General features: G+C 40.4%; 1 protein-coding gene across 4 annotated transcripts; it reads left to right on the plus strand.

Annotated features, from left to right (window-relative positions):
- Window positions 1-19: 19 nt before the first annotated feature.
- On the plus strand, window positions 20-15,403 carry POLR3F (RNA polymerase III subunit F). 4 transcript variants are annotated; one of them, XM_032859267.1, is made up of 10 exons: window positions 283-426; window positions 1,912-2,029; window positions 5,458-5,525; window positions 5,901-5,921; window positions 6,050-6,117; window positions 7,654-7,766; window positions 11,141-11,284; window positions 11,501-11,608; window positions 12,701-12,892; window positions 14,140-15,401. In XM_032859267.1, the coding sequence occupies exons 1-10, from the start codon at window positions 365-367 to the stop codon at window positions 14,215-14,217; spliced, it is 972 nt and encodes a 323-aa protein (XP_032715158.1). In that variant the 5' UTR covers window positions 283-364; the 3' UTR covers window positions 14,218-15,401. The 4 variants fall into 4 exon arrangements, with proteins under 4 accessions (XP_032715161.1, XP_032715160.1, XP_032715158.1 ...); XM_032859270.1 differs by lacking the exon at window positions 12,701-12,892 and having other exon boundaries at window positions 20-426; window positions 14,140-15,403; XM_032859269.1 differs by lacking the exon at window positions 11,141-11,284 and having other exon boundaries at window positions 24-426; window positions 14,140-15,402.
- The last annotated feature ends 1,282 nt before the right edge of the window (window positions 15,404-16,685 follow it).

The raw sequence follows: 16,685 nt of genomic DNA on the forward strand, positions 1-16,685 counted from the left end.
GTACCTGCCTCGAGCGCCTTTCCTAAGCCTTCGCTGCAGGCCTCTGAGAATATGCCTTCACTGACATTGGAAAGTGCTCGGAGGTGGCGTCCTAACTCACAGTGAGGGAACCAGGCTCGTTCGTCTGACAAGTATTAACATTCAGAAAAACAAGATGTAACGGCGCGGGCAAGTGAGGCGGGTCAGGCGCGCCTTGGCCACCTCAAGCCGACAGAACAAGTAAGGACCGGCTGCGACACGACGAAGAAGGCCCCTTGCCCAAGCCCGGCACCGTTTCCCCCTTATTGCCCGGTTCCTCGGTTCCCCAACTGGCTGTGTGGCTACCCCGAGCGTCTCCCACCGAGTGGCCGGGAACTGGGGAGTCATGGCTGAGGTGAAAGTGAAGGTGCAGCCGCCCGACGCGGATCCAGTCGAAATAGAAAACAGGTAAAACCAGTGAGTGAGTCTCGCTTCCCGGCTCTGGAGCCTCTCCGCAGGCGACCGGTCGTTTGGGCAGCGGGACTCCTAATCCCGGGACCCTCGGTAGATACCGGCACGCGCAGGAAGGGGATTGGGGATTTGGAACCCGTCTCCTGTGCCTGGAACGCAGACTTCTTAAAAAGTTCCGAGCGAGTGTGACAGTTTGTAACTTTATCTCCCCTTGTCCGGGTACTGTTTGGAAAGTTGTGATGATGTGCTTCCCTCCTGCATTAAGGTGATCTATGCCCAGAGAGGACACGGCGTTTTTTTGTTTGGTTGGTTGGTTTTTGTTTTTGTTTTTTTTTTTTCAAGATTTTATTTATTTCTTTGACAGAGAGAGACACAGCAAGAGAGGGTGCACAAGCAGTGGGAGAGGGAGAAGCAGGCTTCCTGCCCAACAGGGAGCCTGATGCGGGGACTCGATCCCAGGACCCCGGAACCATGACCTGAGCCAAAGGCAGACGCTTAACGACTGAGCCACCCAGGTGCCCCAGAGAGGACACGGCGTTTTTCCCGTAGTGCTTGTAGCTACATATTTTGATCCAGGATCGCTCTTGTCGCTAAGGGAACTCCCACGACAGAACATTTGGGTGAAGTTAAGGTGCAGTTTGTGCTTTTGAAGAAACATTAAGCCAAGTGGTTCCGTGCAGTACTTAAGTCAAGATTTTTAGGTCACCTAAAGCCTCTCCTAATTTTAAATTCGCTCTCCGTGCACTGCTATTTTTAGGTTTTCATAGTTTTAAAAGACCTTAATTTTCTCAAACTTATGAAAACACGTATGATGATCCTATGACAGGGTGGATATTTGGAATTATTTTTGTTTGGTAGAGATAATTCCAAAAGCAAGCCCCAGTTATGGTGACTTGTCCTAACAAATTTTGCCTTCCTACCAGAGGTGTCTGATTTGACTCCTCCTTGCAGACTTATGGCTGCCCAACAACTGAATGTTAATTTTGTCATACTTGTTCCATCTGAGAATATTGAAGCTTCAGCTTTAATTTTTTTCTGTGTTTTCATTTGACTTTTGTTCTAATTTTAAGTTCGTATTAGTGAGGAAAAGAAACATTCCTCTTAAGTAATAGTATAATGTAAATATGTACTTTATCTTGCTCACTTTCTAACATGTTTTGATTCAGAACCATCGTAGAAACCCAGATTATCTGATTTTAGCGTGGGGCACTTTACTGGGTATCTCAGTAGGTTAAGCATCCAACTCTTGATTTCAGTTCAGATCATGATCTCAGGGTTGTGAGATGGAGCCAGGCATGATTCTCTCCCTCTCCCTCCACCCTTCCCTCTTTACCCCCACCACCACACTAAAAAACCAAAAATACAAAAAAACAGATTATCTGCCAAATTTGAGTAAAGACACAATTTCAAACTGTTCTGCTTGTATTCCCACCCCCTTGAAACAGGTAAAAACATGAATAATATTATTGCCTTTGTTCCTAGGATTATAGAATTATGTCACCAGTTTCCCCATGGAATCACAGACCAAGTAATTCAGAATGAAATGCCTCATATAGAAGCCCAGCAGCGGGCCGTGGCCATCAATAGACTCCTGTCCATGGTAAGGCAAATTCAACTAGTTCATATAATCATTTATGTGCTGTGATTGTCATTATTTCCATGTATGTAGTTGTGAAACCATTCAAAAGTGTCTTAAGCTTCCAAGCCAAAAAACAGCTCAGACTGCCTGAACTGAGGAAAGAAGAAATAATTACACATAATTTTACAAGATGAATGAGGGGCACCTGTGTGGTACAGTCAGTTAAGCATCTAACTGTTGGTTTCCCCTCAGGTCATGATCTCTGGGTTGTGGGATCAAGACCCACGTGGGCTGTGTGCTCAGTGAAGAGTCTTCCTGAGATTTTCTCTGTCCTTCTCCCTCTTCCCCCCTCCCCTATGTGCTCACTTGCTCTCTCTCTCTCTCTCTCTTTCTGAAATAAATATTTTAAAAATTGAATGAAATAAATGTATTTTGTTTTAACCATTGTATTTGTTAACCTAATTGTCATCATGTACACAGGGCACACGGGACTAGTCTGCTCTCACCTTCTGTTTGCTTCCTGCTGCCAGTGTTGGGCCATTCGCTATGAAATGTGTCCTCTACCAACTATCACCGAGCCAGTTCATTAGGGTTTCATTCTTCACAATTTCACCCTGAACATTTCAGGAGGCAAGAATGAGTCAAATAACACTACAATGTAGTCTTTCAATGAAGCCCTTCTACCTGCTTTTACCTCCTCTCTTGTTCTGGGGCCTTAATGTCATTCTCCTCCACTGTCCAGAAACACCCACCTTGTGGGACCCCATCCTCTAAGTCTACCTATTTGCCCTTCCATTTCCCCTACATCAAAGTTCCCCTATCATGAAAGTATTTCAGTTTGGTCGTAGTAGAATTTGGTTAAAAGATTTCCACACTAAGACCTCATAGAAATTTGAGGACACATGAAATTTCTGTTAAACTTCTCCCTTCAACCCTCTAGCTCAATGGCTGGAGAACTTGACTTTCTGTAAAGTGCCGGATAGTATGTATTTAGGCTTTGCAGGCCACGTGGTTTCTTTCACAAGTATTCAACTCTGTAAGAAAGTAGCCATGGACCTGCATACATAAACCAATGAGCATGCTGCATTCCAGTAGCACTTTATAAAAACAAGCAGTGGGCCAGATTGCTGACCTCTTTGTTAGTACTGTTGGTGATTTCTAATCAGTTCACCTCAGTGAAGGACTTGGCTCCAGGAGGGATAGTGGAAGGGATGCTGGAGGTAGTGCCAATGGAAACTGCTTTTGTCCCGCGACTGCTCTTTCAGCCTTTTGCTTTCTGTCTGAAAATCATCCTCCACACCTCCCCCTTTCTTTCTCCACCTCTGCAGCCCCATCTACTGCCAGTCCTGTTGTCTAGAGGATATAAACAATGGTGGAACTATGATGAATTTTAAGGGAATAAGTATTAGTGAATCACAAAGTGTTGCTGATTGTAGCTCTTAAAAGAGCTCTCAGATTTGCCCCCTCATTTCCCTTCCTACTACTCCTGCATGTGTTCAGGTCTTGGCTTTTTCCTGGACTATTATGCCGTATTCTAACTGGCTCTTCTGGCTTCATCTGCCTTAGAGAAGCCTGCCTGATCGTCTCAAACACAGATCTGGCCAAGTCGCAGAATCCTCTCGGCACTAGAGGTTCAAGTCCAAACTCCTGGCTTTACCAGACTGAGCCACTACCTTCCTCATTTGCCCCATCTGCCGCCACTCTGCCTCAAAAGTTAGGTTTCAGAGGAACAGATTGTTTTTGGTTCCCTGCCACTTCATGCCTCAGGTTCCATTTCTTCACAGACTGACTCCTCATTATCTTCAAGACTCAGCTCTGCTTCCTGTTTCCCAGAAAGTCTTCCTGAACTCCGCAGTTTGGGCCAAAGCTGCTACTCTGAGTGGCCATCCCACCCTTTACTTACCTTTATGTTAATGCTGACCAGATAATTGAAATCAGCTGTGCAATTCTCTTTTAGAATTCATGTTGGTCCCCCCAAATATATATCATAGTACGGGCGTTGAGCAAACATTCATAGGCTGAATTAACCTCCAGGGGCACTGGGTGGCTCAGTCACTTAAGTGTCTGCTTTTGGCTCTGATCATGATCCCAGGGTCCTGAGATCGAGCCCCACATTGGGCTCTCTGCTCAACAGGGAGTCTGCTTCTTCCACTCCCTGCAACTCTGCCTCCTTGTGCTCTCTCTGTCAAATAAATAAAATCTTTTAAAAAAATAAATAGTAGGGGCGCCTGGGTGGCTTAGTGGGTTAAAGCCTCTGCCTTCGGCTCAGGTTATGATCCCAAGGTCCTGGGATCAAGCCCCACATTGGGCTCTCTGCCCTGTGGGGAGCCTGCTTCCTCCTCTCTCTCTGCCTCTCTGCCTACTTGTGATCTGTGTCAAATAAATAAATAAAATATTTTTATTAATAAATAAATAAATGATAAACTACCTTCAAATGGAACTTTGTGGTTCAGTTTTGCCTAGTGGGGTCTGGGGAGGAAATTATTACTGTTCATCCATATATAAACCTGTTTGCAAGTCATGTGCCGTCCCAGTCTTAACTCACAGGAATGGGGCCTCTCAGTCATGGATTCCCCACACTGCCAGAAGCCCAGTGGTACAGCCACCTGAGTGCTCCTGAGTTCAGGCCCAAAGGCCCAAGTAATTTCAAAAGCACATCAGACAGGCTTTGCTTTCCTTTTGATTTGTTTTTGTTTTTCAAAGATTTTATTTATTTGAGAGAGGGACACAGTGAGAGAGGGAACACAAGTAGGGGGAGTGGGAGAGGGAGAGAGCAAGGAGCATGCGATGCAGAGCTCAAACCCAAGACCCTGGGATCATGACCTGAGCCGAAGGCAGAAGCTTAACGACTGAGCCACCCAGGCACTCCTTGATTTTTTATATAAAACTGAAACCATTGCATCTTTTATTCATTACTTGACCTTTCTGCCTGTCATGTAATACATTAGAAATCACACAAATCAGTAGATGTCACTGTTAACATTGCAGATTTTATTGAGTCATCATGTTACAGAATATTTATGCATGTTAGTCTTTATTTGAACTTTTTGTTTATATAAATTATATTTTCATTTTTATGTTTATACTTAGTGAATTTATTTGAATTTGAATATGGATTTTTATTTATTATTCTAAAGCTGCTTTTCAGAATTCGTTATGCATTGGTCATATAACCAAGCCAGAATATAGCATATAGGAAACTGTTAGGTATTTATATTTTGGAAAGTGATGAACTAAAGAGCTAAGTTTTCAAAAATATATTACATGTGATATGTAGGCAAAAACTTAAGTCTCAAGTGAGGAACTAACAAAGAACTGTGCTGGATAGGATATTTTGGTTTGTGTATAATTTTAAAGAATACATTAACATTTGTGATTGATTTGAAATATCTCCAGAATAATTCATTGTTATTTTCTATTAAAAAAAAAAAAAAAAAAACAACCTTTAGGGTCAGTTGGATCTCTTAAGGAGCAATACGGGACTACTGTATAGAATAAAGGATTCTCAGAATGCTGGGTAAGCCCCAATTTTTTTATTTTAAGAAATGTCTATTATTACAAATGTAAATATGTATTTGGGGTAGAAATGTCAATATAGAATTGCATAATGAAAACTTGTCCTGCATACCATCCCTGCCTCTTATCATGAGTTCCATTTCTCAGAGATAACTGCTCTTAATAATTTGGTATATGTCCTTTTTTCTAGGAATATATATAAATATATAGAAATGATTATATATTTATATACTATATATATAATCTCTTTTCTTTTTTTCTTTTCTTTTTTTTTTTTTTTTTTAAACAAAAATGGGATCATGCTATCCATACTGTTTTGCAACTTGTTTTTTTCACTTACTATATCTTGGACATCTTTTCATTCTGGTACATACAGCCCTGTCTCATTCTTTTTAAGGTAAGCCCTTATTTTGGTAAATAAGTCAATGTGATGACCTTGTCTGCTAATTCATTAAAATAGTCATGTAGATTATTAGATTATCCTGTATTTCTTTGCCTTTTTAATTCTACTTTATTCCCCTGCAGTAAAATGAAAGGATCAGATAACCAAGAAAAACTAGTATATCAAATCATAGAAGATGCAGGAAATAAAGGTAAGCATGTGAATAAAGGTAAGCATGTGAAGGAAAAAACAGAAAAAAAACATTGTCTTTAGGACCAGAAATAGGGACTGAGCTCTGGCTTGCCAGGGTGCAGATCGACATATAGAGAATGTTGCCATGTATGTTAAAAGAAGAGGAAATAGAAATATGTAACATGCATATGCTTGAAGGACACCCAGGTGTGATGCCATTCCTATTAGTAGGGAGGCAGGAGCTAGGTGGCTGTGGGCCAGGATGGAAAGAAAGTTATAAATTCTGAACCATGGGAAGGTACTGTCGATAGAAAATAAACCAGTTAAAACTTAAGGGTTTTTGTTTTTTTTTTTCAATTCTCACTTCTAAACTTTGGAGGCCTTCATTTCTTCATCTTCATCTTACCTGTAAATTGTGGATAATACCATCTCTCTCTCTGGTTTTTGCAAAAACCAGAGGGATGTCCAGTGCACTGTGGTAGTGTCCCGATAGAGATCCCTCAGCAACTGTTCCGTTTTCTCTATCCTTCTTACAGAACTATACCTAATAGCTATTACTACAACTTAGGATCTATTTGAGTCCCTGATATTAGTTTCAACAATGTATCAGCAATGATATCATTTGAAATCATATCATTCTTATATTATTAGGAGTTTAATATTTTAAAAATAGACATGACAAAAGCCATTCTCTCTTTTTTTTTAAGTATTTATTTACTTGAATGAGGGAGAGAGAACAAGCGGGGAGACTGGGGAGAGGGAGAAGCAGACTCCCCACTGAGCAGGGAGCCCCATGTGGGGCTGGATCCCAGAACCCCAGTACCACAACCTGAGCGAAAGGCAGACACTTACCAGACTAAGCTACCCAGGCAACCCCCCTCTCTATGGTTTTGTTTTGTTTTGTTTTTTTAATTCTTCCTATCTCATTATGCCTCTGTGCTGGAAAGAAGATAGGTAATATGTTTAATAAAAAATTCCACATACAACCCTTCTTTGAAACAGAAATCCTAGCTTCTTGCACAGGGCTTTCGGTGGCTATAAGAACTGCAGTCTTCCATTTTTTCATCTCCTAAATATAGGATATAAATAATGGGTATACATGCACACAGATGCTTACATAAAGAGTTTTTTTGCTCTCCATTGACAGTGGCACCTGAGCTTGGCTCAAACTTAAGTTATAATCTAAATACAATCTAAAGTAAAAATAATAGAAAACAAAAGTTGGGGTGTGGAAGGGGATGGAAGAGACAATGTAAGTTAATGCAGTAACATTTAAGATTTTTCTTCCATTGAAAAGTATCTTTTTCACATGTTTTTTAAAAGGTGTCACACTAGGAGTCCCAAGAACTTTCTGGTTAGCAGATAGAGCACATAACTTATCGTTTTGCATATTTTTGTTGTTATCTGAGATTCTTACCTCTGTTTTTCCAATAGCTATGCCCTAGGAATGTATACATATATACATATTTGGCTAGTTTTGTCCTGTGATGTAAGCAATAGGACTATAAACACAAATCCTGTGGTGTTGAACTCATTTTACTTTATTTTCTTACAGGAATATGGAGCAGAGATATCCGGTACAAAAGTAACTTGCCATTAACAGAAATTAACAAAATTCTAAAGAATTTGGAAAGTAAGAAGCTTATCAAAGCTGTTAAGTCTGTGGCAGTGAGTAGTTTTCTCTTTCCTTCCCCGAAGTGTTCATTGTATATGTTTTGCTCTGAGTATGTTTCAAGATCTTATTGTTCTTCAAGCTATGTCATGATTTAAAACTACCAGTCGAAAAGATTTCTAAAAATTTAGCTCATATTGGATTGGTTTGGAGACGTTGCTTAGATTTATCACCACCTAATTAATTCTTTGTGTCTCACCAACTTGAAAAGCTAAAACTACTATACTCTTCAGTAAGGAATTTTTGGAATCATAAACATTTTTCCTGGATTTTCAGCATGTGAGATAATTTACTTCATTTTAGCTATTAGATCACTCATTCAACAAATACCTATTGTATGTTTGCTCTGTGCCAGGCACTGTTGTGCGTGCTTGGGCTATGTTAGTGAACAAGTCAGAGAAAGATCTCTGTCCTGGTAGAGGGTCCGTTCCAGGACATGGCATTTCTCCTCCTCTCCCACACCACCCCGCTCCCCTCCCATGATCTCCTGCAGGGATTTCTACTCCACAGGGACACCAGCTGCTGACCTCACTGACCCAGCAGCAGAAAAGCCGAGATTCCTCTTAAGTGTGATTGAATGAGGATTTCAGCAAATAAGAATTTGATGTTCGGGGTGCCTGGGTGGCTCAGTGGGTTAAAGCCTCTGCCTTCGGCTCAGGTCATGATCCCAGGGTCCTGGGATAGAGCTCCACATCAGCCTCTCTTCTTAGTGGGGAGCCTGCTTCCTCCTGTCTTTCTCTGCCTGCCTCTCTGCCTACTTGTGATCTGTCTGTCAAATAAATAAATAAAAACTCTTAGAAATAATTTAAAAAAAGAATTTGATGTTCATCTGAGATTTTATTTTTAACTTACTCCCTTATTTATTTATTTACTGTAAAGATTTTTATTATTAGAGAGAGCACGTGTGCACGATCACAGGAAGGGGAATGGGGTAAAGGAGAGAGAGAATCTCCAACAGACTTGGAGCTGAGCATGGAGCCTGACACGGGGCTCGATCTCACAACCCTGAGATCATGACCTGAGCCAAAATCAATAGCCAGACGCTTAACCAACTGTGCCACGCAGGCGCTCCCCAGTCCCTAATTTAGAACATTACCTCCCTTCAGCCTTTTTAATGGATGACTTCAAATATATACAAAAGTAGAGAAAATAATATAAGTCCCCACATACTGATCGCCCAGCTTCACTTTACCAATCTTTCTTCTCCATCTTTATTTACTTATTTTTAAAGATTTTATTTATTTATTTGACACAGAGATCACAAGTAGGCAGAGAGGCAGGCAGAGAGAGAGGGGGAAGCAGGCTCCCCGCTGAGCAGAGAGCCTGATGTGGGGCTCGATCCCAGGACCCTGAGACCATGACCTGAGCCGAAGGCAGAGGCTTTAACCCACTGAGCCACCCAGACGCTCCTAAACAAAATCTTTTTTAAAAATTTATTTATTTATTTATTTGACCGAGAGAGACACAGAGGCTTAACCCACTGAGCCACCCAGGCGCCCCTCCATCTTTATTTTTAATAAAAGTTTTATTGAAATCATTGACATACTGTTAAATTCATATGCTTAAAATGTACATTTTGGTAGTTTATAGTATACTCACAGTCATGCATCTATCACATTATTCTAATTTTAGGACATTTTGATCACTCCTGAAATATGATCCCAATAGGAGTCACTTCCCAGCCTCCCTGCCCATAGGCACTGACATGTAGTTTCTGTCCCTGGAGATTTGCCTACTCTGGACATTTCGTATAAATAGAATCATACACTGTGTAGTCTTTTGTGTCAGGCTTCTTTCATTTACATCATGTTCTCAAGGTTTCAAACTAAAGTAGTATTAGATTATAACCCAAAGCATAAAAAAATATTTATGAGTCCATACGGATATAAATGTTTAAATAAATAAATGACGGATCAGGTCGCCTGGGTGGCTCAGCCAGTTAAGTGTCCGACTCTTGATTTTGGCTCAGGTCGAGATCTGAAGGTTGTGAGGTTAAGCCCCACACTGGACTCCAGGCTCAGTGCAGTCTGACTGTCCCACTCCCTCCCCGCCACTTGTACTTGCTCTCTCTCCCCCTCTCAAATAAGTAAATAAATAACAGATCTCCCATGAGTAGATGCAGAATAGACAAGCAGAAGTCGTCCAAGTAATCTAAAGTGGACATTCCACCCTCAAGGAGATAGAAAGTAACTCCCACTCCTTAAGTGTGGGCTGTGCATAGTGATTTCCTTCCACACATGGAAAGGCTAGGTGAAAAAAGTCAGTTTACAGTGGAGAAACAAGCCACATGATCAAGGTTAACCTCAACACTGAGAAGTCCTATTGGTGGTGATCAGTCATAACTTGAAGTTCAAGTGCCCTTGACAGGATGTGATGAGAAGGGCACTTTTCCTCCATGGTCCTTCTCCTGATCTTGTTGTGAGAAAAACATCAGACAAATCCCAGTCAACAGATGTCCTACAGAACACCCGTCCAGTAATTCTCAGAACTGGCAAGTTATCAAAAGCAAGGAAAGTTTGGGAATCTGCCAAGGAAACATGACAAGTAAATGTAATGTGGTATCCTGAATACGTTCTTGGGCCAGAAAAAGGATATTAGGCAAAAACTAAGGAAACCTCAAAGAAGTATGGACTTTAGTTAATAATAATGCATCAATATTGGTTCATTAATTGTAATAAATGCACCCTACTAATGTAAGATGTTAAGAGGGGAAACTGAGCACAAGGTAAATGTACCATCTTTACAATAATTGTATAAATCTGAAACTGCTTAAAATATAAAATTCTGAAGGGTGCCTGGGTGGTCAGTCAGTTAAGCATTCGATTCTTGATCTTAGCTCAGTTCATGATCTCAGGGTCAGTTCTGTGCTGGGTGTGGAACCTGCTTAAGTCTCTCTCCCTCTCTCACCCCTGACTCCAAAAAAAAAAAAAAAAAGTGTTGAGGGCTTTTAAAATTATTTTATTTTATTTTTTAAAGGTCTTATTTATTTAGTTGACAGGGGGAGCAGCAGAAGGAGGAGGAGAGGTAAGGCTCCCTACGGAGCAGGGATCCCGATGCAGGGCTCGATCCCAGGACCCCAGTATCAAAACCTGATCCGAAAGCAGGCGCTTAACCAACTAGGTTAACCACTAGGCACCCCAAGGGTTTTTTTAAATCTCAGTTTTGGAAGACTTGATTATCTTCTCCTCCCCCCACCACCAAGATTGATTGATTGATTATTTATAGAGAGTGCATGGGCACAAGCCGGGGGCTCGATCTCATGACCCTGAGATCATGACTTGAGCTGAGACCAAGAGTCAGATGCTTAATCAGGCACCCCTGGAAGACTTGGTTATCTTATAACCACATCTGCTGTACATTTTTTCCCTAGGCCTCAAAAAAGAAAGTATACATGCTCTATAACCTGCAACCGGACCGATCTGTGACTGGTGGAGCCTGGTACAGTGATCAGGATTTTGAATCAGAATTTGTAGAGGTGCTTAACCAACAGTGTTTTAAATTCCTACAAACCAAGGTGAGCCATAATTCAGGAAACATCACTGCAGGTCTTTTTTTAAAAGTTGCTTCATAAAGAATGAGTGAACAATCTTGTATATCATATTTTATAGGACTTGAAAATATTCAAATTGGTAATTTTTTCTTAATATATTCTGCTATTGATATCACACTAAATAATTGTATTCATAAAATACTAGTGTTCTTGCTGAGATTTATGGTTCTACCCTTGTAGGCAGAAACAGCACGAGAAAGCAAACAGAATCCAATGATACAAAGAAATAGTTCATTTGCCTCATCACATGAAGTGTGGAAGTACATCTGTGAACTGGGGATCAGTAAGGTGAGAGCACAGTTTTTATTTTCATCTTTTGTTTAAATTTTTTTTTTTAAGATTTTATTTATTTATTTATTTGTCAGAGAAAGAAAACACACAAGCAGGCAGAGTGACAGGCAGTGGAAGAGAGAGAAGTAGGCTCCCCGCTGAGAAAGGAGCCCAATTCAGGACTCGATCCCAGGACCCCGGGATCGTGACCTGAGCCAAAGGCAGCAGCTTAACCAACTGAGCCAGCCAGGCATCCCTCATCTTACTTTTTAAGGGTTACTCTTCATCATAGGGATATAGTTTACAAAGTATTCTAAACGTATTTGACCAAGACCCTTTTTTCAGGGTGAACATTCTGCAGAACCCACTTTGAGAAAGCACTGTCCTAAGCCATTTAGACTAAGATGACTATCATGCCATCAGGCACTGTGGGCTCTGTATGTACTCAGCTTGGGATACAAGCAGCAGAGTAGAGGCCTGGCAATGAGTTGTACTACCAAAATGCAATAGTCTGTTGACAAGGTCTTGACTTTCTCAGGGACCTTTCAATGTAGAAGCCAAACATCAGCCATCCCATCAGTTGTCATTTAATTGGTATCGTGTTCCCCGTGTAAGATGTGAGTGGTGTTGTCAGCATGTTTTTGAAGACCTGTACATAAAGACACAGTGCCAGGTGCTTTTCATAATCAGAGAAGAAACTGAAGTGACCATTTGGACAAGTCATTTTCATTTCCCGGACCCCAGATCTCTCATTTATAAAAAAAGAAGGAATTTGGACTGTTTGATATTTAAAGTAACTTTCTGTTCAACCATTTTGTAAATCTCCATCATATTCTTGCCCCAAAACTGTTACTTTAGAAGACTTCTAAATTTCACTGAAGAGGGTGGAAAAATAAGAGTGTGTCAAATTCGACATGAGTTAGGAGTTCTGTCCCTGGCATTTCAGTGGTTTGTGCTAACCTGGGCTCTTCAACCCATGCTTTTAATGACTCACCAGCATAATGCTTCCCCATTTCACCAAGGCACTGAGGACCTTTTACTGTTTAAAGACTCTCCAAAAGGATGTCTTCTTGTGCTTTTTGTGTTCTTCCTAATGCATTTCCTTTTCAGGTAGAGTTGTCCATGGAGGACATTGAAACGATCTTAAATACACTCATTTATGATGGGAAAGTGGAGATGACTATCATTGCTGCAAAAGAAGGCACAGTTGGCAGTGTAGACGGACACATGAAACTGTACAGAGCAGTCAATCCAATCATCCCACCCACGGGTTTGGTCCGGGCACCGTGTGGACTCTGCCCGGTGAGTTAAAGTGGCTTCACGTCATACCTGACTGCCAGCAGGTGCAAATGCCACCTAACTTAGCAGCAAGCACACCCCAGTTTTCTGACTGTCAGGGTTGACCAACAGCAGCTCAAACCTGCATGTAACCTTGACGACGGGCCCTTGATGAACAAGTCATTGCTTTACATTCTTTTTTAGAATAACCAAGTTAGAGAAATTTGTGTTTTCTGCCCTTGGCCCTGAAATGGACAATTTTTAATGAGGGCTGATCATTTAACCCAAGTAGGGAGCAAAATGAGATTTGCTGAGAACCCACCACAGTCCAGGCATATTCTTGAAGATTTTCATGGTCGGTCTCATTTAATCCTAGTTCTGTCCCTTGGAGCTAGTGGTATTATTTCTGCGTAAGCATGAAGATAACGAAGGTGTAGGAGCTACAGCTTTGAAGTAACACCCAGGATGGGAACCCAGATATGTTCTTTCCCCTGCAGCACACCCCACTACTCTTCATTCATCTAGTCCCATATGGCATGTGCATGCTGGCTGTATGCTGCAGGCACTCCTTCTGCCCTCGGGGCATTTATATTCTGGGGCTGCTGGCGTCAGTTTTATTTCATTAAACCAGCCCTTGTCTATATGCCTAAGTTCTTTGTATGCTGGTTTTAAGTCCCAGAAAAAACAGTGAGCATATGTGGGAATTCTTCACAAAAACGAATATAGCTAACATGAAACATTTGGTTAGTGAAACATATATATAGATCTGCTTTCCAGTTACCTGCTGATAGCCTTTGGCCCAATGGGCAGATGCTCAGATCATCTTAGTGCTACAGTGAAAGGCCTCATATTCACTAACTTTATAATCACACAGCAGGTCCTATTACAGCATGTTCTTAAACACAGCCCTAGTCTCTTTGAAACTGTTATTTTGAAATGTAATTTTTTAAAGATTTTGTTTTTTTTTTTATTTGAGAGAGGGAAAGAGAGAGAACAAGCAGTGGGGAGAGGGAGAAGCAGACTCCCTGCTGAGCAGGGAACCTGACATGGAGCTTGATCCCAGGACCTTGGGATCATGACCTGAGCCAAAGGCAGACACAACCAACTGAGCCATGCAGGTGCCCTGAAAATTTTATTTTTAATACTGCTTTAAAAAATGGTTGGATCTTGGATACTTTTAACAGAAATTTTAGTTAGAGGTGACATTTAAGACTTATAATGTAATAATTTTAAAACTCTCATTTGATTGTAAACTTTTATCTTTTTTAAAGGTTTTTGATGACTGCCATGAAGGTGGTGAGATCTCACCATCTAACTGTATTTATATGACAGAGTGGCTCGAATTTTAACAGAGAATAGGAACTTTACTGACATTTTGCAAATGAAGTTACTTTGGGAGCAGATAATTTAACTCACGATGGAACATCAAATTCCCTTGAAAGCAAACTTCACAATAATGGACAGACGTGCTGCTATGCAAAAGTATTTTTTTAATCTATGAAGACTAAATTTATATTGGTAGAGTAGCCAACAGAATATGAAACAGGTAAGGTTAATAGTGAAATTCATTCTTCAATAAATATAATACTTTGAACTTCCAGAAGACCACCTCTGAAGCTTTCAAGACTTTTGATGGTTCATGGAAAAAGAAGCCAACAAATCCATGTTTGCCATATACTACAATAATGACTAAAGTTTAAAAATGCCCATTTTAAAGTTATTTATTAAGGTCTTCATTGGAAAATTTTATCTGGTTCACTATTGCCATTAGTTTTCTCTTTTCTCAGTGGTTTCATTGGGAAGGAATCAAAAGCGGTGAGGCAGGAATAGCACTTAGAGGCATGAGTGGGGGAAAGTATGGAACATCCCTTTCCACACACTATTCATTCCTTTTTACATCAGAAATATTCTTTGAGTATTATGCCTTTGTTCCTACCTCAAATGCAAATGACTGTTGCCAGAGATGTTTTCAGTGCATAAATATGATTATTCTAGTCCTAAAGAGAATGTTTTCACTGATCCTTCTTTGTCAGAGTCTTCCAAGTTTCACTCTGTGGCTCAGCTGCCTTATTTGCTAGAATTGCCCTATAATGCATTGCCCTCCATTCACACTTTATTGTGAGCGGGGTACCACTCCACTTTTCTTGTCTTATATGATTTTTTTTCTTTACGGTCTTAGAAGTCATGGTGTAATTGGTCTAACCTAAGCAAAAAGCCATTATAATTTTTCTCAGTTCTAATAGTACTTTCAAGCCTGCGTTATTTGGTGTATTGTTGCACAGAAGTTAGCTTTTTAGGATCTCAGCTGTTGTATTTTCACTTTGTAGCTCTGCTTAATGATTTCTGTGTCCAGGCCAAAAGCATGGGACCAAAGGAAAGGAACTCAAAGCCAGCTACTACTGAGGCCTGAATTCAAACACCAGTTTGGATATACTCCAAGTGGTAAACATCAGAAGGGTTATTTTGAGATATATGGGATCAATAAAATAAAATTCAGCTCAGTAACCAACTAAGATCCAGGTGGAGACTGTGGCCAGCTCTATGGTATAATCAATAACACTAGGACTTTGAAACAAAGATCATTTCAGGTATTGGATATATAGAGAATCTGGGAGCCTGAAACTATAACACCTGCAGAGAGTGCTGGAATAGTAACATTATCTGTCCTTGGGACCTGGCCTGTCATGAAAGTGCTAGTCTTATTTAATGAGAAAACTGAACTTGGGGAAGAGGTACAGGTGGGGAGAAGGAAGCAGTTCCTGTATTAAATACAGACTTTGCATTGTGTCTTGACAGCCAAAGATTTTAAAGCTTACAATCTGAGACCGCAACATAAATGCTTTTCCCACAGCATGTTTTTCATTCTAAATAGTAGCTGAAGGAGAAAAGAGACAAAAATACTGTGTCTTTAATACATAGTTAAGTGGATATTTACCCATCAGAAATAAACTGTGACTAAAACAAATTATGGAGCTATTGACTCCTGACACGAGAAAATAAATTGTGAGTGAAGTCCTAATCCTTACAGTTGATTTCCATTTAGTATAAGATATTTTGGTCACCTAAGTATAGATATTCCCTGGAGTCTGTTAGGGCCCCTCAACTCTGCTTAATAATGATCCATTGGGAATCAATCATGAGAGACCATGAGTCAGTGGTTTAAATTGATAGTTTATGTGGGATTCTTCTATAAAACTCCTCTGAGCTTAATTTGGTGAAGAGTAAATTTTATGCAGCCATGATTTTTATGGCGATCAACTGAGTAAATGAGTCAAACAATTTCAAGTTGAGTGACTTTTACTTTGAACCATTATTATTACATGGTGGGTAGGAAGAATAAAAATGCATGTCATAGACTACTGCTGTCCCACAAACTTTTTATAAGGATGACAGTATTCCATATCTACTATTCAACAAAGCAGCCACTAGTCACCTGTGTCTGTTAAAACTTGAAATGTATAAATTTCAAGTGTGAATGAATAACTGAATTTTTAATCTTTTAGCTCCCTGTGGTTATTGGCTACCAAATTGGATAACACAACTAGGTCTAGATTAATTATAGGAATGAAGAATATCACAATTACTTATTTCTCAATTGTATAGATTTGTTGCCTTTCTGTGGAAGAGGAGGACAATATAATATTATTAACTTATTTAAGTTTGTAACTTTTTTTATGGCTTCTCTTTTTTTTTAAGATTTTATTTATTTATTTGACAGAGATCTCAAGTAGGCAGAGAGGCAGGCAGAGACAGAGAGAGGGGGAAACAGGCTCCCTGCTGAGCAGAGAGCCTGATGCGGGTTTCGATCCCAGGACCC

The sequence above is a fragment of the Lontra canadensis genome, unplaced genomic scaffold, assembly GCF_010015895.1.
Source record: "Lontra canadensis isolate GAN:19392208 unplaced genomic scaffold, GSC_riverotter_1.0 scaffold16, whole genome shotgun sequence".
In the NCBI taxonomy this organism is placed as follows: domain Eukaryota; kingdom Metazoa; phylum Chordata; class Mammalia; order Carnivora; family Mustelidae; genus Lontra; species Lontra canadensis.